General features: G+C 44.3%; 1 protein-coding gene and 1 pseudogene across 3 annotated transcripts; one reads left to right on the plus strand and one right to left on the minus strand.

The window, feature by feature from the left end:
- The first annotated feature begins 1,323 nt into the window (after positions 1-1,323).
- On the plus strand, positions 1,324-23,221 carry CASC3 (CASC3 exon junction complex subunit). 3 transcript variants are annotated; one of them, XM_060646141.3, is made up of 14 exons: positions 1,328-2,047; positions 2,416-2,443; positions 2,786-2,823; positions 13,682-13,840; positions 13,932-14,083; positions 14,567-14,743; positions 14,930-15,615; positions 18,199-18,263; positions 18,701-18,815; positions 19,086-19,184; positions 19,440-19,654; positions 20,287-20,409; positions 20,551-20,614; positions 21,502-23,221. In XM_060646141.3, exons 1-13 carry the CDS (start codon positions 1,817-1,819, stop codon positions 20,572-20,574), a joined length of 2,112 nt encoding a protein of 703 aa, XP_060502124.1. In that variant the 5' UTR covers positions 1,328-1,816; the 3' UTR covers positions 20,575-20,614; positions 21,502-23,221. The 3 variants fall into 3 exon arrangements, with proteins under 3 accessions (XP_060502125.1, XP_060502124.1, XP_060502123.1); XM_060646140.3 differs by having other exon boundaries at positions 1,329-2,047; positions 21,497-23,221; XM_060646142.3 differs by lacking the exon at positions 19,086-19,184 and having other exon boundaries at positions 1,324-2,047; positions 21,497-23,221.
- Positions 23,222-24,594: 1,373 nt separating this feature from the next.
- On the minus strand, positions 24,595-24,691 carry LOC132688732 (U6 spliceosomal RNA; annotated as a pseudogene).
- Positions 24,692-25,976: the final 1,285 nt, after the last annotated feature.

Here is a 25,976-nt window from a genome sequence, read left to right on the forward strand (position 1 = left end):
AAATGAGATTCTAGGGTAGGATACTTGGTGCCTGGTGTCTAAATGAATAAAACCTAGTTGAAAAGACCTTAGAGGTCATCTAGTCTGACCGCTAATACATGATTTCCCCTTGACAACATTCCAGACAAATGAAGTCCAGCTTCTGCTTCAACTTTTCATTTTTTCCCTAAATGTTAGAAAATCCTTACTCACTGATAAAATCTAACTTTTTGTAACTCGAACCCATTGGTTCTTGGTTTGCCTTCCAGGGTGATGAAAAAAGATCAATTCTTCCTGTTCCTCATAGTCTCTTGAATAGTTAAGATTGCTGTGGCTATCTCAAATCTTCTTCATGGTAAACATTCAGAGAGCTTATACTTGTTCCTCAAAAGCAAGGATTTTGAATTTTTCAGTTCCCTCTGAGTGAACAAGTTCATGTTCATTTAAAAATTGAACCCAGCCTTGGGACACCTGGGTGGCTCTTCAGCTCAGCTCAGGTCTTGATCTCACATGAGTTCAAGCCCCACGTTGGGCTCTGTGCAGGGTATGAAGCCTGCTTAGAAAAAAAAGAAAAATTGAACCCAGACCAAACAACTAAAAAGTAAAGTGGCAGGTTATCACTTTTCTTATTTACACACTAAACTTGGCAGCCTTATTTGCATCAATTTACCTTGTGATAGAAAAAGCCCTCCATATCTTTTCCTCCGTTCCTTTCCTTTTTCCTTTCCCTTTCCCCTTCTTTCCTCCATACATACATCCTCCATTTTTGGACTCTGGAAGCTGGGTTTTGGAGCTGGATTTACAACATGTCACATTTGGCCACTTGTTAAGATCATTCAGAATGCCTTCTAGTTTCGTATTGTCTATAAATTTGGTAAACATCAGAATCTTTAACCATATAACTTATAAAAATGTTACATGGGCTAGAATCCTGTACTATGCCATAGTGACTTTTCTCTGTTTGATATATATTATTAATGTGCACTCCTGTAGGTACACTAATACCTTACACATCTTGAACGTATTTACTATGGTCCAAAGAAAATACACCTTTTTTTTTTTTTCACTGCTGGCAAATGCCTGGCCAAAATCAAAGCATTCCCCTCAGCTACCTGTCTGGTAACCCTTAAGAAGGAAATCATGTCAGGAAATAGAACCAACGGCGGTTCATCTTTTAAAATCGGTTCTAAATCTTGGTTAAGTCTAGCATCATACCAGCCTGCACTTTGGGAGAGGTGATAGCTGGGATGGGGGTGGGGGAGATACAAGAAGGAAGAGGAAGTGAGAAAACACGGTGTGCTGCAACACTAAGTCCTTGAGCTTCACTGCAGACAACTGGTTTCTCCTTCGCTCTTTAGCTTCAAATGAGCTGCTGTGGCAAATTTTGACCCAGCACAACGACTTTAGAGGTTTACCTTCACTCGTGATTTTACTAAGCAAACGAATGCAGTAAAACGATCTGCTTCAAACGTAGGTAGAAACGAGAAACGGAAATAGAAAAGCCTGAAACAGCTCCAATGCCGCAGTGAAGCTGTGACAGGTGAGCGCCTTCGACTCGGAAGGCCCAAGATGGCTGGGCGAGGAACACCGCTACCCTCGCGGGGGCCTACCCCAGGCAAGACAGGGGTCGCGGCACGCCCCCCGCACGACATGGATTACGTAATCCCGCTCGCCGCAAACGTGCCGCAGGGTGCCCGCCCCTAGCCCCTCCTCCCGAAAAGCGCGGCGGCCAGTGTCGCACGTGAAGCATGCTGGGACTAGCTCTCAAGCCTCCCGGCAGCCCCTGCGACGGGCGCGGTACGTAAGGAGCTGGCCGGCGGCGGCCGTTCTCCGTAAGATGGCGGATCGTCGGCGGCAGCGCGCTTCGCAGGACACGGAGGACGAGGAGTCTGGCGCATCGGGCTCAGACAGCGGCGGCTCCCCGGCGCGGGGCGGCGGGAGCTGCAGCGGTAGCGCTGGAGGCGGTGGCAGCGGCTCTCTGCCTTCTCAGCGCGGAGGCCGAGCTGGGGCCCTTCATCTGCGGCGGGTGGAGAGCGGGGGGGCGAAGAGCGCCGAGGAGTCGGAATGTGTGAGTGCGCGCGGGCGGGGCCGGCCGGGGGGCGGGGTGTAGGTGGTGATGCGAGGCTGGGAGTTGATGGTAGATGCTGGGGCATACCGTGTTAGAGAAGAGAGCTATCCCAGTGCGGTGTGCATCCGGAGCCCCAAGGGAGGAGGAGGTGTTGGGGTGTCAAGGGGAAGAGTAGAGCCGCTGTAGATGAAAAGCGGATGTTTATTCAGAAATTGGGGCTGGAAGTGAAGAGATCGGACCTCCCTCGGCTGCTATTTGTTAAAGATGTACCTTTCCTCATCTCCCTTTTCAACCATTTTGTGTTGAGTCTTTAGCTCCCCACCCTCTGGAAATCACGGAACTAACCCATGTCATCTCCTTCCCTTCAGGAGAGTGAAGATGGCATGGAGGGCGATGGTGAGTAGCATTATGACAAGTTTTTTGCCGGTAAACTCAGATCACCTATCTTTAGCAGTTGACATCCTGTCAGACTGTTATGGATGTGGGGGAAAAGTGCCATAACGTGGCTCTTTGTAGCACAGGGCTTGTAAGCATACATTTTAGCAGTATGATGTTGGGCAAATCGCTCTTTGAGCCTGTTTCCCATTTGTAAATAGGGACCGTAATTTTATCTCCCTGATAGGTTGATGTCAGAATTGAATTAGAGTCTTAGCTTGACTCAAAAAGCAATCAGGAAATGTATTTATAATCATTTCTGTTGCCTTTTTTTTTTCCTTACGTATTTCTGTTTTGTTTCAGCTGTTCTCTCGGATTATGAAAGTGCAGAAGACTCTGAAGTGAGTGTAACAGGTTCTTTTTTCTCTGTTATCTAGGTTGGAAAATGGTTTGTTTGTTTTTAATGTATTTTAAAAACATGTACACACTCGTGGTTCAAAAGTACCATGACCCACTTGTTACTGTTCTTGTGCATTCTTCATTTATGCTCTTCAAAAACTGTTATAAAAGGTCTTGTTTAGAGTGAGGGAAATTTGGTGCATGCCTCTTTAGGTTTCACGTGATACACTGTTAGTGTCAGTTTTTCACTCTGTCTGCGAAAAATAAGGTTCTAAATTAGAGAATGAGAACATCTTGAAGTCCTTCACGGGATCTTTGGCAGTTCCTTTTATGCTACCTACAGAATGAAACCAGGCAGTTGGATATTTTTTTTCAAGTGTGAAGACCTTAAAAGGGCAGGATTCTGAGTGGTTTGTATCAGAAACATCCCTCAGTTTATAGGGTGCTTTCTCCCTCTTAAATTCAGGAGAAAATTTCCATAAACCAAGCTTTTGTGATCTTATTTTGGTTGGATGAACTACCAGGGAATGGCTGTTTGTTTCCTGGGGTTGTTGAATAAAGTCCTGAGTTCTGGATTTTGATCATGGGATTATGAACAGAAGGAATTGGATTGTGGATCAAAGGTTCATTGTATAGATTTTGTAGAACTGTTACTGTGTATTAGATTTCCATTAAGCACTGAAAATGCAACAGTGAACGCTATACCACAATTTCTGTCTTTAGGAATGACTTAGTAAGGAAGTTGGATAAACATGCAGGCAATCCTAGGACTTGGTGACAACTTCTGGGGACAGGGTTAAGTAGGGTATTAATGGCTGAGTACTGAATCCATTTTAGGTAGTCAGGAAAAAATAAGTTGGAGTTAGACAAACCATGTTCTAGGCAGAGGGAACAACAGCTGTGAAAGTCCTGACACAGAGTAGACTGAATTATTTGGAAACTGATAGTTTGATGTGGCTGGAACATAATAGGTATGGGACGGATACCAGAAATAAAGGCAAATTAGTGAACAGGGGCAAGATCGTCGAGGGATTTTCATGTACCTGCTATGTGCCAGGAGTTGTGCTGAGCACTGGAATAAAAGACAGACATGGTTCTTCCCTTGTGGAGAAAATAGACAAGTAATTACATTAATGTTTGGTGAGTGTCATAATATCGGAAGCATAGGGTGCTTTGGGAACACATGGTGGGGGCAACTAACTGGGTTTAGGAAACACAGAGGATGGGATGTTAAAATAGAGATTTGAAGGGTGAGTGGGAGTTAGCCAGGCAGAATATCCTAAGCAGAGAGAACACTGGGAAAAAGGTCTAGAAGGAATGGACTGCATGACCATTTGGAGGATGTGAAACGTTTAGCATGACTGGTGCTAAGTGATGAGTCTGAGTCCAAATCTTAAAATATCTTGTAAGCCAGATTAAAATGTATTTGGATTATAGCGTAAGGAAGTGAGAAAGCGTAACAGGGTTTTCACCAAGTATGTGATGAATACTGATGGCTTAAATTTTATTATATTATTATTATTATTGTTATTTTAATGTTTATTTTTGAGAGAGCAAGACAGCATGAGTAGAGGAGGACAGAAAGAGGGAGACAGAGAATCCGAAGGAGTCTCCAGGCTCCAAGCTGTCAGCGCAGAGCCCGATGTGGGACTCGAGCCCACAAACTGTGAGATCATAACCTGAGCCGAAGTTGGACGCTTAACCGACTGAGCCACCCAGGCGCCCTTATTTTATTATTATTTTTTAAGATTTTAAGTAATGTCTACACCCAACGTGGGGCTGAAACCCACAACCCCAAGATCAGCTGTTGCATGCTCCACTGACCAAGCTAGCCAGGCTCCCCTGAATTAGACTTAAATTTTAAAGAAGTGTTTGTCAGATCCAAGGGACACCTGCCTCAGAAAATCCAGTTGGCCAGTTCTGAGCAAAATCTTGCCGAGGGAGGGAAGACTCAGACATTTATATGTTAATAAGATCCCAGGTTGATATTTATGCACAGTAAAATTTGAGATCTTTTTTTTAAGTAGGCTCCATACCCAGCATGGGGCTTGAACTCATGACCCTGAGATCAAGAGTTGGACACACTACCGTCTGACCCAGCCAGGCATCCCAAGAATTATTATTTTATAACCGTTATCTTGTCTGCAATTTTAGTTGATCTGAGGGGAGCAAAATTGGAAGCAGAAAAGCTAAAGCAATGTGCAAGTTGAGGCAAGCAGTATATGTGGCCTGGAGTGGAGTGGTGTGATAGCAATGAAAACGGAACTGGACAGGATCAAGGGGCACCTGGGTGGCTCAGTCAGTTAAGTGTCTGACTCTAGTTTTGGCTCAGGTCATGATCTTGCGGGTTTGTTGGTTCTAGCCCTGTTGTCAGGCTCTGTGCTGACAGTGCAGGGCGTTCTTGGGGTTCTCCCTCCCCCCCCTCCCCCCCCTCCCCCCCCCCCCCCCGCCCCTCCTGAGCTCTCTCTATCTCTTAAAATAAATTAACTTGGGAGGAAAAAAGTGGACAGAATTGAAAGCTATTTAGGTAATGGAATTCATAGAATGTGGTGATTGATGAGATGACTTATTTTCTCTGAAGTCAGTGATGAAGTTAATGTGTAAAGAGTAGAAGGGAGATGAGAGGTTTTGGGGGTGAAGAATGTTTGCAGTAGTCACTAGAGAATGGAAACCCTGGGAAGATTGTTATGCAGAATGCAGTGTTCAGTGAAGTTTGTTGATTATGAACTTATAGCATCTCACTGTTCTGTATGTAAAGGAGTTTGGGTGTTATCCTAATAGCAAGGAAAGAAAGCTACTGATGGCTTAAGTAAAGAAGATGAATTGTGGGTGAGGCAAGACTTGGGACAGGGAGAGCCGGTTAAGAGGTTGTTAGGACAAGCCAGGGAACATGATGGTACCCTACAGAAGAGACATGGCAGTGGTACTCAGATTTGAGACATGTTAGGTGGTACTAACAGAACTTCTTGATTGAATGTGGAGCCTGAATTAAGGAGTCAAAGGGATGCCCAGGTTGATGAATGAGAGAGAGAATGGGACACAGGAAGGGTGCCTGGGTGACTCAGTTGGCTAAGCAGCTGACTTTGGCTCAGGTCATGATCTCGTGGTTCATGGGTTCCAGCCCCACGTCGGGCTCCGTGCTGACAGTTGAGAGCCTGGAGCCTGCTTTGGATTCTGTGTCTGTCTCTCTCTGCCCCTCCCCCAGTCACATTCTGTGTCTGTCTGTCTGTCTGTCTGTCTCTCTCTCTCTCTCAAAAATAACATTTTACGAGAAGGGCACATGGGTGGCTCAGTCAGTTGTGTATCCGACTTCGGCTCAGATCATGATCTTGCGGTTCATGAGTTCAAGCCCCGCGTCGCGTCAGGCTCTGTGCTGACAGTTCAGAGCCTGGAGCCTGCTTCGGATTCTGTCTCCCTCTGCTTCTCCCACTCACACCGCCTCTCTCTCTCTCTCTCTCTCTCTCTCTTAAAAAAAAAACATTAAAAAAAAAAAAAGAACGGGGCGCCTGGGTGGCTCAGTCTGTTAAGCATCCGACTTCGGTTCAAGTCATGGTCTCACAGTTTGTGGGTTCAGGCACTGCATAGGGCTCTGTGCTGACGGCTCAGCCTGGAGCCTGCTTCGGATTCTGTGTCTGTCTGTCTGTCTGTCAGTCTCTCTCTCCACCCCCTGCCCAAACTCTGTCTCTCAAAAATGAATAAACGTTAAAAAAATTTTTTTAAAGAATAAAAGAATGGGACACAGGAGGAGATTTTAGGAAGAAGAATGGTGGGTTAAATTTTGGATGTTTTGAAATTGAGGGACTTGTGGGACTTTGAAATGGCAATATATAGTATATATATCGTCTGAAAGTTAAGAAAGTCTAGTTCTGCTCTAATACAGTAGTCACTAGCCAAATGTGGCTATTTAAATTTAAATTAGTTTAACTTAAAATCAACTTCAGTTCTTCAGTTGCGGTGGCCACATTTTAAGTACTCAGTAGCTAGGTGTGGGTACTGGCTGCTGTATTGGACAGCATAGAAAAAGTTTCTATGGACAGCAGATTATATTACAGAAAAAAAGCCTGGTATCCTGACTTTAATAGTAATCCATTGCTTGCATTTCTTCTTGATTACTAACTATATACCTATACGCTACAGTTCAGTCTTGCCTATTAAAGTATGATCTCTCTTGAGGTATCTGGGTGGCTCAGTCTGTTAAGTATCTGACTTTGGCTAAAGATATGATCTCAAGGTTCATAAATTCAAGCCCCACAGCAGGCTTGCTGCTGTCAGTGCAAAGCCTGCTTTGGATCCTCTGTCCCCCTCTCTCTGCCCCTCTTCAACTTGCGCTCTCTCAAAAAAAATAATAATTTTGATTTTTTTTTTTTTTTTTGAGTTTATCTTGAGAGAGGATGTGTGCAAGTGGGGGGGGGGGCAGAGAGAGAGAGAGAGAGAGAGAATGGGAGAGAGAGAATCCCAAGCAGGCTCCATTGATGCACTATCAGCATGGAGCCTGTTGTGGGGCTCAAACTCATGAACTATGAGATCATGACCAGAGCTGAAATCAAGAGTTGGACGCTTAACCGACTGAGCCACCCAGGTGCCCCAAATTTGATCGGTCTCTTAGTCTACAGGTTAGTTTTTCATCCCTTTCTTTTCCTTACAGTTAATCTGTTGAAAAGGTATTGATGATTGTTCACTCGTGGTACAACCCAACATGCCTTTTCTGTCCTTTGTATTTCCTGCAAATTATTTCCAGATCCATGGAAAGACAACATGAACCAAAGATTTTATCTTGAACAAAACTGATCATTACTTATTTTCTTTCCCTTATAGGTCACTTGCTTTTTTTGTGTAGGTATTCCCAGTATATATTTTTTAAGGTCCAGTAATTATATTAGAATTTGTCTGGTGGTAGTTGCTCTGGGTTGGTGTTCACAGGTATGAGATGTACTCTGCAATATGTCATGGAACTCCTATCCCAAGTATTTTGTTTTATTTATTTTTATTGTGTATTTATTTTTGAGAGAGAGAAAGTGTATGTGCACAAGTGGGAGAGGGATAGAGAGAGTGGGGGACAGAGGATCCCAAGTAGGCTCTGTGCTGATGGCAGAGAGTTGGATGCAGGGCTCCAACTCACGAACCCTGAGATCATGACCTGAGCCAAATTTGGACACTTAACCAACACAGCCACCCAGGTGCCTCCTAAGTATTTTATGTGTGTCTTCAGTATTTGACCCTTTCTTTCTAATCCTTTTTTCCTTTACTTCTTGATTTTTAAAAATACTTTTTCCTTATCACTTTTATTTTCACTTAAGGTGTTATTACTATGTTTATTCACTCTTGTGTTTCTTCTAGTTTTAGGCTTTGTATTTGAAATGATTTTTTTTTAATTTCTAGTACTTTCCTGAGTTCTTTCGTTTCGTTTTTGAGTTTTTCTAACTCTGATTGATGTTCTTTCATATCTTACCTAATTTTCTTAATGCCTTTTTAGATTTTTTGAAATGAAGTTACACTTTTTATATGATATGTCTGTCTTCTGTCATGCTTTCTTTGTAGAATGCTCTTATTTTTTCTTTCTCATGATAAGTTTATATAGGATTTGACCTCTATATTTTTGTTACCGGTTTGTATTTTATGTGATATTAGTTTTCCTGATCTGTTAGAAGGACATATGGCTCAGAGTAGCTTTTTCTGACTTCATAAAGCTCTTTCTGTTGTTTTCCTGTAGTGTTAAAAAAAAAAAAAAAAAGTGGTGGATTGCTTTCTGTGATTTCCTGCTCTTGTTCCCTTTCCTAATTTGTTCTGTAGCTTCTCTTCACTCCTTGTGGTCCTCTCCTGCTCAGTTGGATTGTCCTCTCAAGTTTCTCTTTGGTGTGGGACCCTATCCTAGAAGGCAGCCCTGGCAGCTGGGTCGGTTGCAAGATTTCAGAGATTTTAGACACCTCGAGCCCTTTCAGAGCTTCTTACTGCAGGACCCTCACATTCAAACACTATTGGAGACAGTAAAACTCCTCCTACTTTCAACTGTTGTTTTCAGTTTAGCTTTCTGTTAAATAAATACCTGTTGATTAGTTCAGGGTTCTCCTGTTCTCAGTTCCATTTACTACTCTGCTTTCTTGAGTACGGACACAGTCTGGTGCAGGTCTTAATGGCTGTTCGTGCTTTATTTCTGTTTGCTTGTATTTTGAGGTCTGGGGAATACCTTGTAACCTAGTTTTGTTGTAAACCTCCAAAGCCTTTAAAGGGCTTTGATTTTGCTGTCTAGAAGCCCTCATTTCATGTGGAGGTTAGACGAGATCAAAAACTGCGGCTGCCATTTTCCCAGAATCCTGGGAAAATCCCAGACAATTTTTAAACTTGTTTTTTTATTATTATTATTTTTATTTTTAATTTTATTTATTTTTGACAGAGACAGAGTGTGAGCATGAGCTGGGGAGGGGCAGAGAGAGAGGGAGACACAGAATCTGAAGCAGGCTCCAGGCTCCAAGCTGTCAGCACAGAGCCTGACGCGGGGCTCGAACTCATGAACTGCGAGATCATGATCTAGGCCGAAGTCGGACACTTAACCAACTGAGCCACCCCGGGCCCCCCCCCCCTTTTTTTTAATGTTTATTTATTCTTGAGAGAGAGAATGCAAGCAGGGGACAGGCAGAGAGAGAAGGGGACAGAGGATCTGAAGCAGGCTCTGTGCTGACAGCAGAGAGCCCCGATGCAGGACCTGAGCCCGTGAACTGTAAGATCATGACTCAGCTGAAGTTGGATGCTTAACCGACTGAGCCACCCAGGACTGTCCTATTTTTTAGTTGGGTTGTCTTTTTATTGAGTTATAAAAATATATTCTAGATACAGGTTCCTTATCAGACACATGATTTGCAAATCTTTTTTCCACATTCTGTGGGTTTTCTTTCTACTTTCTTAATGGTGCAAGGTTTCAATTTTGATGAAGTCTAATATATCTGTTTTTTTCTTTTTGTGCTTTTGATGTCATATCTAAGAAGGCTGAATCCATGCCAAAACCAAAGTCATGAAGATTAACTCCTGTTTTCTTCTAAGAGTTCTATAGTTTTAGCTCTTAAATTTAGGACTTTGATTCATTTTGAGTTAATTTTTGTATATGGGGTGAGGTGAGGGTCTAACTTTTTTTTTTTTTTTTTGCATGTGGCAGTTTTTTATTTTTATTTTTTAATGTTTATTATGAGAGAGCGCGAATCAGGGAGGAGCAGAGAGAGAGGGAGACACAGAATCCGAAGCAGGCTCCAGGCTCTGAGTTGTCAGCACAGAGCCCGATGTGGGGCTGGAACTCAGGAACCACGAGATCATGACCTGAGCCGAAGTCACTCACTCAACCAACTAACTGAGCCTCTCAGGTGCCCCTGCATGTGGTAGTTTTGATCAAAGGAGTATTGAAGAGTTTTAAAGAGGAGCAGGCTTAGTTTTTTAAAAATGTATGGCATAAAAATTAAATGTATAGCAGGGGTGCCTGGCTGGCTCAGATGGCAGAGTAGGCAACTCTTGATCTCAGGGTCGTGGGTCGTGAGTTCAAGCCCCACATTGGGTGTGGAGCCTGCTTAAAAAAGAAATGTATAGCAGTTCCAGATAAGACTTGTCTGGAGTGTGGCCATGGAAACAGATGGCCTGTAGCAGAGGTGAAGAGTGAGCATCTTGCTAGTCTTCCAAGTCTGTGGCAGGGTTGGCTCAAGGAAGGCATAGAGGTATATAGCTAGGTGATAGGAGCCTCAGGGGAGTAGGAATTTAAAATGATGCTGGAGAACTTAGATCTAGAAGAGACATTGAGAACCAGGAAGACACTAACTCTTGTCTTATACTCTGAAATACATAGGGAATGCAAGAATAAGCTAAAACTTCTGTGTGAGAAAGCTACCAGGGGCTTCAAGGGAGAGCTAGACTTGAGAGTTGGGGAGAGTATTCATTGAAGAGGAGTTTTGTCTCTGGAAAAGGATTTTGGTGTCAGTCCTTAGCCAAAGCAGTATGATCCTGGGGTAGCACCTTTTTGTCTTCAGTTAGACCAGACTAATTTGGAGTCTTCTCAGCACTGCTGTTTGTATCTTTCTGTCCTGCCCTGGAAACAAAATTAGTTTCTCATTTGGAATAAAAGAATTCCCTCATTTGACATTCCACCATGGACTAGAGGAGGCAGAGCATAAGACAAAATTCTCATAATCATGCTGATACTATTTTAAGATGTTTGAGATCAGTGTGTGCGTCTGTGTGTTTGTTTGGTGGGGACTAATGAATGAAGGTCACATATACATATTGAATAAGATTCTTGAAATTTCTGCTTTAGAACTAACAGGGGACATAAGATTAGGGAAAGAACTGAATGATTACCACCCACCCATCCCCATCTCAAGAGGAGGGGAAACTTCTTGTGAATGAGGGGAAATGGGAAGAATCAAGGGCACTTGGTTATTAGAAAGCTGTGGGTAGGAGCGTTTGGGTGGTTCAGTCAGTTAAGCATCTGACTCTTGATTTCGGCTTAGGTCGTGATCCCACGGTTTGTGATTTCAAGCTCCACATTGGGCTCTGCACTAACAGTGCGGAGCCCGCTTGGGATTCTCTCTCTGCCTCTACCCCACTCACTTGCTCTCTCTCATAATAAATACATTAAAAAAAAAAAAAAAAAAGCTATGAGTAGAGGCTTAATCCTTATAGTGTGGGTGTGGTCTTCCTCTAATTGTGGGTTTCATAACAGTATCACCTTTCAGGAATCTGACCCAAAACACTTAGAGGCTGAAATACCCAGATGCTGAGTAGGGAAGAGGATTAGTTGGCTCATTTGGGCCGGTTGGGCAGACGCCACTCTATTTGAAGAAAGGGTAGAAACTTAGAGCTTCTTTGCTTTATCAGGAATCTCAGAACTCTTTGATCACATTCCTGATGTTAGCATGAGTTTGGAGTTATGAACAAGTCTAGTATAGATCAAGCGTCAGACCCAGTAGGAGAATAAGACTAGTGTGCACCTATCTACCAGGTGGCAGTGGGGTATTGGCACCCTGACCTATTAACCCAGCAGTGAGGACTAGCCCACCTTCCTTTGAACCCATTTCTTTGTTTTCAGGTCTCTAAACCTACCCTCCAGCCTATAGATTGGCCTCTGGAGGCCCAAATCCTGAGAGGAATTTGAAATGAAAGTATTCTAAAGCCAGTTCCCTCAGCATACGCTTTAATTGCTCCTTTTCTCTCCCTAGAACTAGCCACACCTTTATTACCTAACCCTTTCTGGTGGCCCCTGTTTAGTAGGTGGCCTAAGGACCCTCTTCTGTATGGACAGACTCAGCAGTTTCTCTGTCACAAGCAGGATTATCCAATCTTGATGTGGCAGGAGAGGAAAGGAGATGTGGAGAGGCAAGAAAGCACTTGAGCTTTGTTTTCATTTCTAAAATGCAGTGGTCATACAAGTTCTCTAGCTTTCTAAGTCATGGGTGCCTGGTTGGCTCAGTTGGTAGAGCATGCGACTCTTGATCTCGGGGTCGTTAGTTCAAGCCCCATGTTGGGTGTAGAGATTACTTAAAAATAAAATTTTAAAAAGAACAAGTTTTTTAAGCCAAAATTTTATAATTACATAATTCTGGGCTGAGTTGTTGGCTAAGGTGATCTCATGCTGCAGAAAGTTGAGTATTCGTATCACAGACATAAAAAATGTATGCCATTATTTCCCAATTTGAGGGTAAATAAATGCCTTGAAAAATCATAGGGTTATTACAGAGTTTGCAAATTCACTAGCTCAGTTCATATTATTTATAGACTAAATGTACATCTCCCACCTTTATGTATTACTGGTTTTGAATATACAAGTTAATACAATGTAGATTTTTTTGAAGTATTATTGAATGTATAGAAATTGTTTGTTAATATGTTTTTTTCAGTCACTGGGTGTTATATGAGCTATTGTCTAATGGAGATTCATGAAAATTTTGGAGTTTAACAAGAGGTCCACATAATCTAAAAGGTTGGGAATCTCTGCTCTAAGCTATTCTGAGATGAGACAATTCACAGCTTGAGTTAGAGTGTAGTTTTTAGGCACTGCATGTTTAAGAAATAATCCATGAAGAAGGAGAGAAATCATCAACAAAGATTAAGCTCCTTTTGTATGGTAGGCAGTTTTTATTTTTATTTTTTTTAATGTTTATTTATATTTGAGAGAGAGAGAGAGATACTGTGAGCAGGGAAGGGGCAGAGAGAGAAGGGGACAGAGGATCTGAAACGGTCTCTACACTGACAGCAGCCAGCCCGATGTGGGGCTTGAACTCATGAACCATAAGATTATGACCTGAGCTGAAGTTGTCCACTTAACCAACTGAGCCACCCAGGTGCCCCCTGTATGCTAGGCAGTTGAAAGCCTCTCTTTCGTATCTCCTGGGCTCCTTCCCCAGAGGCTACCATGGTTAACATTTCCTTGCATATCTTCCTGGAAAACTTACACGGATCTGTATAAGTGTATGTATGTATATTTTTTATTGTGTTTTGTGTGTGTGTGTGTGTGTGCCCCATCCTCTAGAAATTTTAGTAAGAGTTTTGATATGTTTGCTTTTAATTCTTACATGGTAGTAAAAGTTCATTAGAAAATGTTTCTATCCTAAAGAATGGAAAATAAGGGGCACCTGGGTGGCTTAGTTGGTTAAGGGTCCAACTCTTTGGTTTGACTTAGGTCATGATCTCATGGTTTGTGGGTTGGAGCCCTGTGTCAGGCTCTGTACTGACAGCATGGAACCTGCTTGGGATTCTCTCTTTCCCTCTCTCTCTGCCCTTCCCCCGCTCATGTACATGCTCTCTTTCTCTCTCAATAAACTTTAAAAAAAAAAAAAAAGAATGGAAAGTAAAAATGCACCATTTCCAACTGATGGGAACTTTTTTCAGGGTGAAGAAGGGGAATACAGTGAAGAGGAAAACTCCAAAGTGGAGCTGAAATCAGAAGCCAATGATGCTGCTAATTGTTCAGCAAAAGAAGAGAAGGGAGAAGAAAAGCCTGACACCAAAGGCACTGTAACTGGAGAGAGGCAGAGTGGGGATGGACAGGTCAGTGTCCACCACAGGCCTCCATTTTGGGGGCCAGAATAAGGACTCTTAACCTTGGAAGAGAATAAGGAGCCCTTTGTCTGTCCTCTAGGAGAGCACAGAGCCTGTGGAGAACAAAGTGGGTAAAAAAGGCCCTAAGCATTTGGATGATGATGAGGATCGGAAGAACCCAGCATACATACCCCGGAAAGGGCTCTTCTTTGAGCATGATCTTCGAGGGCAAACTCAGGAGGAGGAAGTCAGGTACAACCATTTGTTGCTGCTATTAGTATGTATTTAGTGCTTACTATATGCCCGGCACTTTGCTAATTTATTGCTCACAGTACTTTAAGTTTTATGATTATCTTTTGAGGAAAGTGAGGCTTAGGATATTTGGTAACTTTTGGTGGAGGAACTGGGATCCAGACCCACACTTCCACTGCCTTCCTTAATTTGAGGCTCAAGACTCTGGGATATGAAATACTTGCATAGGCTGCCTTATAAGCAAGAGATATTTATTTCCAAGGTGCTGAGTAGTTTGAAGTGAAGTCTTTCCTCATTTTTGTCCCTTATTACATTTGAGCTCAGTAGGCTCTGTGATTCACTCTTGGTTTTGTATAATCTGTCTGGGAAAATGGGAAGACCAGTGAAGTTCCTACTGTTTCTCTGCCCAACCCTATTTTTTCGTGAACATCTTTATATAATGGAATCTACCAGCCTAAGACACTTTTTCCTGGTTTTATCCAGACCCAAGGGGAGACAGCGAAAGCTATGGAAGGATGAGGGTCGCTGGGAGCATGATAAGTTCCGGGAAGATGAACAGGCTCCAAAGTCTCGACAGGAGCTCATTGCTCTTTATGGCTATGACATCCGCTCAGCTCACAATCCTGATGACATCAAACCCCGAAGAATCCGGAAACCCAGGTGAGGAAATTTTGCAGTTTATATTTATATTTTAGAGAGACCTTTGCTTTTTTAAATGCCATTTCAGCCTGTCATTTAGTCAGTGAGGAATGGGTGAAGTCTCCCTGACCTTCAGTTTATATCTCTAGTCATCTCATCTCTTTTGTTATTTCTTTCCTTAAGACTTTTGCCATTCCATTTATTCAGGTTTGGGAGTCCTCCGCAAAGAGATCCAAACTGGATTGTTGAGCGACCAAACAAGTCCCATCGCCATCAGGGTCCTGGGGGCACCCTACCACCAAGGACATTTATTAACAGAAATGCTGCAGGCACTGGCCGGATGTCTGCTCCCAGGAATTACTCTCGATCTGGGGGCTTCAAGGAAGGTCGTGCTGGTTTTAGGCCTGTGGATGCTGGTGGGCAGCATGGTGGCCGATCTGGTGAGACTGTTAAACATGAAGCCAGTTACCGGTCACGGCGCCTAGAGCAGACTCCTGTGAGGGATCCATCTCCAGAAGCTGATGCTCAAGTGCTTGGCAGTCCTGAGAAGGAAGAGGCAGCCTCAGAGATTCCAGCTGCTGCTCCTGATGCTGCACCACCAGCCCCTGACAGGCCTATTGAGAAGAAATCCTATTCCCGGGCAAGAAGAACGAGAATCAAAGCTGGAGATGCAGTCAAGGTTGCAGAGGAGGTGCCCCCTCCACCTGAAGGGCTGAACCCAGCGCCTCCAGTCCCAGAAACTACCCCTTCTCCACCTGCTAAGACTGGAGCCTGGGAGGCTCCAGTGGATTCTACTACAAGTGGACTTGAGCAAGATGTGGCACAACTAAATATAACAGAACAGAATTGGACTCCAGGGCAGCCTTCGTTCCTACAGCCACGTGAGCTTCGGGGTAGGTACCTTAGGGTTAGTGACTAACTTTTTTCCCTGAGCATCACTGAGTTTGGGGACATGGGATTAGGTGTCTTGGGGATATAGTATCTGATAAATATCTTTTTTTTTTTTTTTAAGAGAGTGCATGCATGTGCAAATGGGGGAGAGGGAAAGAGAGAATCCCAAGCAGGCTCTGAGAGCAGGCTCCCTGCTTTCAGCACAGAGCCCATCACCGGGTTCAAACTCACAAACTGAGATCATGACCTAAGCCAAAATCAAGAGTTGGATGCTTAACCAACTCCACCCGGGTGCCCCTAGCTTTGTTTTTGTTAACTGAAAGAAATATATTCATAGGTATATTCATACAAAGACCTCAGAGAAGTTTTATCTGTTACCCAAGACTACCCCACTACTTTGCCTACCTGACCAGTTATCAATATTGACCTCCTGAATGCACAATCTTTTACCCATTCTCTGTGGCAAAAGTTGGAAGAGGGTGGCAGTGTTCTTATTATATGAATTAATAGTTAAATATTTGAAGGCAGATACTTACTCGTTTGAATTTGGATGAGAATTTTCTTTTTTTTCTTATTTATTTATTTATTTATTTATTTATTTATTTATTTATTTAATGTTTTTTATGGAGGGCTTTTATTTTATTTTTTTTAATGTTTATTTTTGAGAGAGACAGAGTGCAAGTGGGGGAGGGGGGCAGAGAGAGGGGGAGACATTTAATATTTATTTTTGAGAGAGAGCACAAGCGAGGGAGGGGCAGAGAGAGAAGGGGAGAGACACAGAATCAGAGAGAGAGAGAGAGAGGGAGACACAGAATCTGAAGCAGGCTCCAGGCTCTGAGCTGTCAGCACAGAGCCCAATGCGGTGGTCAAACCCACAAACCATGAGATCATGACCTGAGGCAAAGTTGGACTCTCAGTGGACTGAGACACCCAGGTACCCCTGGATGAGAATTTTCTAATCTGTTTGAAAGGAAAGCCTAATTTCCTTAATCTAGAGCCAGGCTACCCAATAGAGTTTTCTATAGTGTAAGAACTTTTTGAACAATGGTAATGTGCCTAGAGTGACTGAGGAAATGAACTTGCAATTTTAATTAATAGAAATTTAAATAACCACATGTGGCTATTGGATATCACGTTGGATAGCAGAGTTCTAGAAACCAGGACCTATCTACCAGGCTCTTGCCCATCCATCTTTCCCTCCAGCCAGGTAGATCAAAAGATCTTTTCCTTAGTTTCTTTTTTTTTTTTTTTTTATTTTTTTAATTTTTTTAATGTTTATTTATTTTTGAGAGACAGAGTGTGGGTGGGGGAGGGGCAGAGAGGGAGACACAGAATCTGAAGCAGGCTCCAGGCTCTGGGCTGTTGTCAGCACAGAGCCCAAGGTGGGGCTCGAACTCACAAGCTGTGAGATCATTACCTGAGCCGAAGTTGGCCGCTTAACCAACTGAGTCACCCAGGCGCCCCTCTTTTCCTTAGTTTCTGAAATCTGATTTGAACTTAAAGATTGGAAATCCTCATTTGGACTGGGAGTTTCAGCATCCTTCCCTGGTGTGCATGATTTTGTTTGTTTATTTGGAGAAAGAATGTGAGTGAGAGGGAGCAGAGGAGGGGGAGAGGAAGAGAGAATCCCAAGCAGGCTCCACGCTGACAGTGGGGGCACGAACCTACGAACTATGAGATCATGACCTGAGCCAAAATCAAGAGTGGACACTTAACCTACTGAGCCATCCAGGCACCCCTGTGCATTTTTGAATACCAAAAACCAATGTAGTATAAACTGGACCTGGAGTTGATCTTTGGATGGAGAAGTATACTCTTCTACTGATACCTTATTACCATTGGAAGATGTCTTTTTTTGTCCTGAGTCATTTTCAGCCAGAGGGGAGTATCTTCCCAAATGTCCATCCTAGACCTCTATGGCCTAGAATAATTGGGCAGATTCACAGAATGTCCAGTTATGTTCAGAAACTTGAGGGCTGAGATTTTTCAATACGTTTGATAATGTACTGTGCTAATTATAACCTCTTAGGGATTCTGTAAAGGGAAGTATTTGGTGGGAGAAATTTGAACTTGCACTTTCTCATTGAAGTGTGTGTGTGTGTGTGTGTGTGTGTGTGTGTGTGTGTGTGTTCAAAGGCTTTATTGCTATATTAAGATTGCAGGCAGTGAGGACAGATTTCCAAATGCTGGTATTGACAGGAGGCAGAGATAGTTTAAAAGGAATTTTGTTGGGTCCCTGGGTGGCTTAGTTGGCATGCCTCTGACTCTTGATTTTGGCTCAGCTCATGATCTCATGATCTCATGGTTCGTGAGATCCAGCCCAGCATCAGGCTCTTTGCTGACACCGTGGAACCTGCTTGGGATCCTCTCATTCCCTCTTCCTCTGCCCTTCCCCAACTCATGTGCTTCCTCACTGTCTCTCCCCTTCTCCCTCTCAAAATAAATAAATATTAAAAAAGAATTTTGTTAGTTTAAAAGAATAAAACAATTCCACATGTTGTATTTTTCAACCTGTAATTTTCTCTTTAGTCTTACTCAACATCTATCTGCTCTGCAGCCATGACTTTTTTTTTGGTATATTACAGGTATGCCCAATCACATACACATGGGAGCAGGACCTCCACCTCAGTTTAACCGGATGGAAGAAATGGTACAGAAAGGAAAAGGGAGTAGTTGGGGGAGCGGGCTGCATGCAACAGTTGTTCACTGTTTAAACCAGGATAAGGCCTTGGAGTCTGCTTTCCCATTGATTTACCCATATTTCTTTTAATTTGGCTCTCCAGAAAGGGTAGAGGGTCTAGGTTCAGATCTTGATGTTTCTCATTGGCTTTATAATTCATTTTGCAAATATTTTTTTAAGCTTTTTTTATTAAGTAATCTCTACACCTCATGTGTAGAACTCATGACCCTGAAGTCAAGAGTTGCATGTTCTTCCATCTGAGCCAACCAGAACCCCTTCATTTTGCCAGTATTGTTTAAATATGTGCCATATACCAAGGGTGTGTTTTGCAGCACCTACAGGAGGGTGGGACTTGATAGGAGAGTCAGCCCTCTGGGAGTCTTTTTGCTCAGACCTCGTTATTTCAGGGTGTCCAGGGTGGGCGAGCCAAACGCTATTCATCTCAGCGGCAGAGACCTGTGCCGGAGCCTCCTGCCCCTCCTGTGCACATCAGTATCATGGAAGGACATTACTATGATCCATGTGAGTTGTTTTGGGGGTTTTTTGTTTGTTTTTTTAAAAATTCTTGTTAGGCACCTTTCTTGGCAGGATGAAGTGAATTAAGAGACCCGCCTCTTGACTCCTAAAATTTCCCTTCTGACTTCTCACAGTGGTTATCAAACATTGTCTGGCTGCTGTTTTCTTCACATGGAAAACTGAGAACATCTTTTAAAGGGTTTGGGGGACAAGGAGACTTATCCATATGATACGAAGAGTGAGGGTTTATGAGAGTCCCAATGTGATATTTTACAGTGCAGTTCCAGGGACCAATCTATACCCATGGTGACAGCCCTGCCCCACTGCCTCCTCAGGGCATGATTGTGCAGCCAGAAATGCACCTTCCCCACCCAGGTAAGCTTTGCACCTCTGCTTGTATGCTTCCAGTACGTGAGGATATGTGTTGGGGGCTTCACAAGCTCCATCCTCCTGAGCTCTGTGCTGCTTGCTTACAAGGCTGGCCACTCTGGCTGCTTGAGCAACAAACTCCTCTTGGGTCCATCCTGAGGACTTCATCCTGAGTCTTTCTGTGCTGAGCAGGGCAGCCAAGCCATCCCATGGAAATGGTGTTATCTTCTATTTAATTTTTGTTTTCCTCTTCTTATCCAGGTTTACATCCCCACCAGACACCGGCACCTCTCCCCAATCCGGGCCTCTATCCCCCACCAGTGTCCATGTCTCCAGGACAGCCACCACCTCAGCAGTTGCTTGCTCCTACTTACTTTTCTGCTCCAGGCGTCATGAACTTTGGTAATCCTAGCTACCCTTATGCTCCAGGGGCACTGCCTCCCCCACCGCCTCCTCATCTATATCCTAATACGCAGGTGAGATGGCTAATGAGCAGATTTTTCTACACATCCTTTAATTCAGACGAGGAGGTGATATGGGAAGAATGCTTAAGGAATTTGAGAAAACATTTCGATGCCACTGATTTGCATGTGACATCAGGACGCCTCTTGGTGGTCAGGAGCTGGAAATGCAGCTTATGTAATGCCCATCGTCTGTTTATTGCCTTCTGTTTCTTGAATGGTATTTCATTGAAGTGTTTTGGTATGTCTTAGGTGGCTGTGTCTGCTATTCAATTGAGTAAAGAAGCTGTATTATCCTTACCAGCCCTACCCCTTCCTGTGCTGCTTAACTCCCGACAGGTTGACACCATCTGGTATGTGAGGTGTCACCACTGAGCTTAGCCTCTTCCATTTTTCAGCTGATGGTAAGAATTAGAGAAAGATGAGCAATACTTTGGAGGAGTAAGAACCAGAACATAATTAAGAGATAGTAAGGTAGAAATGAAGGATCACTTTAAGGGGCAGCTTAGAGATTTAAAAACTTACAAATTCCCCAGTACTTTTACTTTTGTGCCTGAATAATGCTTCCTGCCCGAATAATGTTTCCTGTTCACCATAGTTAGGGTGAGTTTGCCTAACTTTTTCTTCTGACTTATTGGGGTCCCAAGGCCCCATCACAGGTATATGGAGGAGTGACCTACTATAACCCTGCCCAGCAGCAGGTGCAGCCAAAGCCCTCCCCACCCCGGAGGACTCCCCAGCCAGTCACCATTAAGCCCCCACCTCCTGAGGTATGTAAGCTGCTTCCCACATCAGTGGGCTTTCCTTTCCCCTAGAAAATTTCTCTCCTTTTCTGAGTGTGTCTCCATGGCCTTTTTTTTTTTTTTTTTTTTTTTAACGACTGGTAACAAATTCTAACTTTATTATTTCAGGTTGTAAGCAGGGGTTCCAGTTAATATGAGTTCTTAAATATTTTAAATCGAACATCCTATAAAAGTAAGTGTACAATGTACTATGACTCTTACAACATTTTAAATCTTATTTATTTATTTATTATTATTTTTTTTTAATGTTTATTTTTGAGAGATAGAGACAGAGCATGAGCCGGGGAGGGACAGAGAGGGAGACACAGAGTCTGAAGCAGGCTCCAGGCTCTGAGCTGTTAGCACAGACCCCAACACAGGGCCCAAACCCACAAACCGTGAGATCAGGACCTGAGCTGAAGTCTGCTGCCCAACCGACTGAGCCACCTAGGCGCCCCAACTCTTATAACATTCTTAAAACTAATGCTCATGCTTATTTACTTAACAATCACCTAATTAATGCTTTAAGTTATAATCATGAGATATCTTGTGGGGAGGCTTAAAGGAGTCTCAAAATTTGCCAGCCGCTTTGTTTTGCGAATGCATTGAGCAGGATTGAAGCAGAAACCATTGTTAACTTGGCAGAATTTCATTTGGGAATCTGCAAGGGAAAAATGCAGGGCATTCTTTTTTAAGGAAAGGGAAATCTAAATTTGAGGTGTTTGCAGCAGAGCCAGTTCTAAAAGTCATGGAGAAAGATCATGGGGGTTTTATTGTTGCTTTGTTAGGGACTTTATTTTTTTATCTTTATTATTATTTTTTTTAACGTTTATTTATTTGAGAAAGAGAAGTGGAGAGAGAATCTCTGTGCTGTACTGCAGAGCCTGCTTGGAATTTTCTCTCTCTCACTCGTGTGTGCTCCTTCTCCTTCTTTCTCTCTCTCTCTTAAAAATAAATAAACATTAAAAAATAATAATAAAACACATGATTTAGAAACGTGGCTTTTTGAAAACAGCTTGTAAATGCCCAGAAGGTCCATTAACAATGTTTCTTCCCATTTCCCCACCCCTGTCAGAACAGCAGAGGTGAGAACCCAGGAGAGAAGAGAAATACAACTGGCTGTTTACTACCAGGAGGGCTTCAAAGTTATAGGGTGGCTCCTACCAGCAAGCAGCTGAATGAGGAGGACCCCTGCCTTCCTCTGAGGACAGACTCTGTTGGAGAAGGGGCTAACAAGTGGACTTCCTCCCATCTCCACTCTTTACTTGAGTTGGCTGTGCTCAGAGGAGCAGAGGTCCAGCCAGCTCAGGCTTCTGGGTCTACATCTAGAAGCCCATGTCTTTTACTCTTCTTCACTTTTTCCTGGGAAATTCAAGTGTCTTCTCCCAGGGAAGCTCCTTCCTGTATGTTTTGTTTCCTAAGACGTTCGTTTGTAAAGCCTGGCTTATTATTCTTAAATTAATATTCTTTTAGTTTCTTTTTCTCTTTGCCTTTAAATGAGACAAATTCATTCTTCTGATTTGCTAGCTCCTCTGGGTTCCCTTTTGGTCTTTCCCTGCATCCCAGATAATTGAAGTTTTACCAGCCAGTTTTCCCCCACCAAGTCTATAAAGAAGTGGCCTTTCATTTTTGTCTGGCCGTTGTTATTGTACTTGGATTCTCTCAATTCCTCTAACCCTCGAAGCAGAGCCGTCCACAGAGTGTCTCATTGTGGAGAAAAGTTCAAAGTGTGTGGTAGGAGCCCTTCGTCTTGACTTCGATTTCCAGGTGTCTGAGCCTCCATCAGTCCCTGTACTGTGTAGGTGTCAGTCCTCTACTTGAGGGCAGAGTCTCTACAGTGGGGAGAGATGGCAGTCCAGATGCCCTTGTGAGAAAGGGAGAGTGGAGTAAGCCTTTGCCCCTTAAGGGTCTGTATTCACACAGTCCTCAGGGCTCAGTCTTGGAGGTAAGTGGAGTTAGAGGTCCCTCTGCTTCTCTTCTTTCCATCCTTCCTACCACACCCCCTTTCCAGTTGCTGTGGACCAATGCATCTCTCTAGAGGCAGATACTGTCCAGCAAGTGGTCTGCCCTATACTTTGCAGTTGCTCTTCTCCATGTCTTTCCTGCTACAAGTGTTTTAGATGTTACTACCTGATTTTCCCCAAGTTCTGCTCCTGTCCCTGCAAACAGAAGATCCCACATCTGGGCTTCAGGCCTAAGGAAGCCAGTCATTTTCGGGACAACGGCTCCTCTTCCTTTTCTTCCCTATCCATGGCGCTGAACCACTCCCCTGCTGCCTCTGTGGAAGAGGTCCCTATTACTGCAGCACTTGTGTCTGCCAGGGGTAATTTGGCCACTGTCCCTATCCTACAGAACCTGAGGGAGATGGTGATGGCTGTGTTTCCCCAAGTAATGTCACTGTTTCTATTCTCTCCAGGAGCTGACCTAACCACTCTTGAGTCACAGGTGTGGGGTGGGGGGTGGGGAGAGGCACTCAAGCTGTAACCCCCAAGGAGGAAATAACTGAGAGATTCTTCTAGGGGTAGCTGGTGGTTGTGCCTTTTGTAGGCTGTTCCCTTTGCCTTAAACCTGAAGATGTCTCCTCAAGCCTGTGGGCAGCATGCCCAGATTCCCAGACCTTAAGACACTGTGACAGTTGTCTCTGTTGGTCCACTGTGTTTCATTGCAAGAATTTCTCCATGTGTGTTGTTGTTGTTGTTGCTGTTGTTGTTTGTTTGTTTGTTTGTTACTATTTTAAAGGGTGCACATTTGTGATCAGCATTGTGACTTGGAGATAATAAAATTTAGACTGTAAACTTGGCTCCTTTGCCAGTGTTTTGCATGAGTCTTGATTTGGGAGGGACAGTAGAGAACTTGCTGACTCCCCAGAGTTGCGGTCACAACTCAAGGCAACTCAAGACTTCTGAAATGGAAGCCCTGAGAGGTGGGGAACCCACAGTTGTATCTGTATTCCCCATTGGCTATCTTATCCTAACTACATTGCCACATGGATCCAGGATATTATTCAGTCCCTTTGATTGGAAGCATCAGGGACAGAAAAAAGTAGTGAGATGCAACTTACCCACGTGAACATGTAGTTACCCTTTCACCTTTGTTAGTGTTTGGCAAGTGAGTTTCCCAGGGTAATGTGCCCAAAGTCAATACAACTGTACCAGGGGGAGGCACAGGTAGCTAAGCTTTCTTCTTGTAAAGACACTCTGGCACTGAAGTATCAAGAACCACAGCCTAAGAGGGAGGCTTCTATTAACCTTAGTAAAGGTAAAGCGGAACTATTGAGACCATCAGCTGTGGCTAATGCTGCCGGTTATCTAGTTCACTGAGCCTCTGATGTGTGCAGGCCAGTTCCTAGCTTCGAAGTGACTGTTTTCTTCCAGACCCTGGGTGGGGTGAGGTTTACTACAGAGGTGATGCCCAGTGTGGGGAGCGATTGAGTTTAATGTGGAGCTAGTGGCATCTGTTCTTGGACCACAAATCCTTGTGCACTGGGGGCATGGACATCATGGTATACCTTAAAACAGTTGGGACTCCCCCTGTATCCCTTGGTGCTACTGCTTGAGGCAGAGGACCATGATTCTTTTTCCCCCTACCCCTGATTCCTCTTAGTCATGTCCATTTGCTTTCCTCCTCCCCACAGGGTGACGGGTAACTATGGCCCTGATCTCCTGGGGGTCATGCAAAGAATGCCAGGCATCCTTGGGGGTAGGATACTGGCAGGAGGGATGACTGTTAAGATGTTTCCTCGTCACCCCTGCCTCTTGCTTCCCCAGTCCTGCAGTTAGATCCCATTGCTCTCTGTTGCCCTGGTAACAAGCTCAGCAAGAAGAAACTCAAACTCAACAAAGCCCCCAGGTTCTCTGCCCTACCAGCCTGCCTTTCAGTGGGCAGAAAGCAAGTATGAGGGGCAGATCAGCCTTATGTAGCCTTGCCCTATTCCCTTCTAGAAGTCCATGGGCTGGACTCTCAGAGTTCTTTGCTTCCATCTTCTCACAGTTGTTAATCCTATCACTCTCTTCCCCTCTATTTCTTCCATGCCAGCCCCCTCTCCCCTGTGCGGTCAACACACAGGCTTGCTACCTTATGGGTAAGGTCTTAGAATCCTGAAGTTGTCTCCTAGCATCGACAGCCCGCTTGGGCTGTCCCTCTAGGGCAGTGATTCTCAACCATGGCTGTTTGAATCACGTGGGGATCTTCTATGTGGCATCCTTGTACAGGGACCATGCTAATCTCTGTATCATCCCAGGTTTGCTATATGTGCTGCCAAAGTGAGCACCACTTGGGGATCTTTTAAAAAATACCATAAACCTCAGCCTCACCTCAAAGATGTAATTGATTTGGACTGTGGCCTGGGCATCAGTATTGTTGAGTTCCCCTGGATTCCAATGTGCACTTGGGGTGAGAACCACTCTTCTAGGAGGGCCATGACTCACTTCATGCTGGCTTTCCTTCCTCATTCAAGTCCTTGAACTCCGTCGCTGCCTGATATCCTTGAGTAGTTGCAGGGGTGCTGGGGTCCTGCTCCCCAAGCTTTCAGTTTCCAGAAGTGTCTCTGCCTCCTTTATTTCCAGCCCCCACACCCTCCACACTCCCCAAATCTTTCCCCTTCCTAACTGACAATCCCAAATCCTGCCCAGAGAGGAGGTTACCAAGGCAACCAGCTTAATCTGGTAACTGTGGCATGTGCTCGGAGTGGAGCCCTCTCCTCTTCTTATTTGGTTCACAAAATGCCTGGGGAGCTCTTAGCCACTCCAGCCAGTTTCTCCTCTTAACCCCAGGGATAGTGGGGTATCCAATAAAGGGAGCCCAGAAAGCTGATACTCGGATCTCTATTCCAGCTTTTTAGCCAAAACTACTCTTTCCCTTTTACTGTTCCCTTTTGAAATCCACAGACAGATGGGTATGCAAAGCTTTAATTCTGTAAACACATGCTCTAGCACACATAGGACCAGATATGCACACACGGTGACACGTGTGGAGTACACACCCTGCAGTTCAACCACCACTCCCAGCCTTTAGCATTCCTGTCCCTGCCTGGTCCCTGCACGGTAAACAGGGGTGGGGCATTGCCCAAGGAGCTTCAATCTCTCTGGAACCTGGTGCCACTCCCCCACCTTGTTACTTTAACCTTGATGTGTTTACACTGAGTGTTTCTCTATACCCACCTCCTTCTGGGGCAGTGTATCTTTAGGGACAGAATGCTCCAGGCACAGGCATCAGGAATAAAGATCATTTAGAGTGCAAATTGGCACCACTTGCCCTACTCCATGGCTATGTCCACCCTGGAGGGGGTCTACACTAAGTGATATTGGCTGGCGTTCTGGAGCTTGTCACTCATCTCCACAGTCCTGCTTTCTCCTGCTGCCGGCTGGGTTCAGGTGCCCTTGTGCTCCTTGTCTCCTCCCCTCTGCCTCCCGTCTCTTTTCCTCACCCCAACTAGACCTGCCACAACCTGCTGCTGCTCCTTGCCTGGCTCCTACCTGCCTGCCAGCACCTGCCTCTCACAAGCCAGGCCTTCACCACCTATTGTGCCCTACCAGAAAGGGCAGATGGGCACCGCC

Source organism: Panthera onca, chromosome E1 (genome assembly GCF_046562875.1).
Source record: "Panthera onca isolate mPanOnc1 chromosome E1, mPanOnc1 haplotype 2, whole genome shotgun sequence".
In the NCBI taxonomy this organism is placed as follows: domain Eukaryota; kingdom Metazoa; phylum Chordata; class Mammalia; order Carnivora; family Felidae; genus Panthera; species Panthera onca.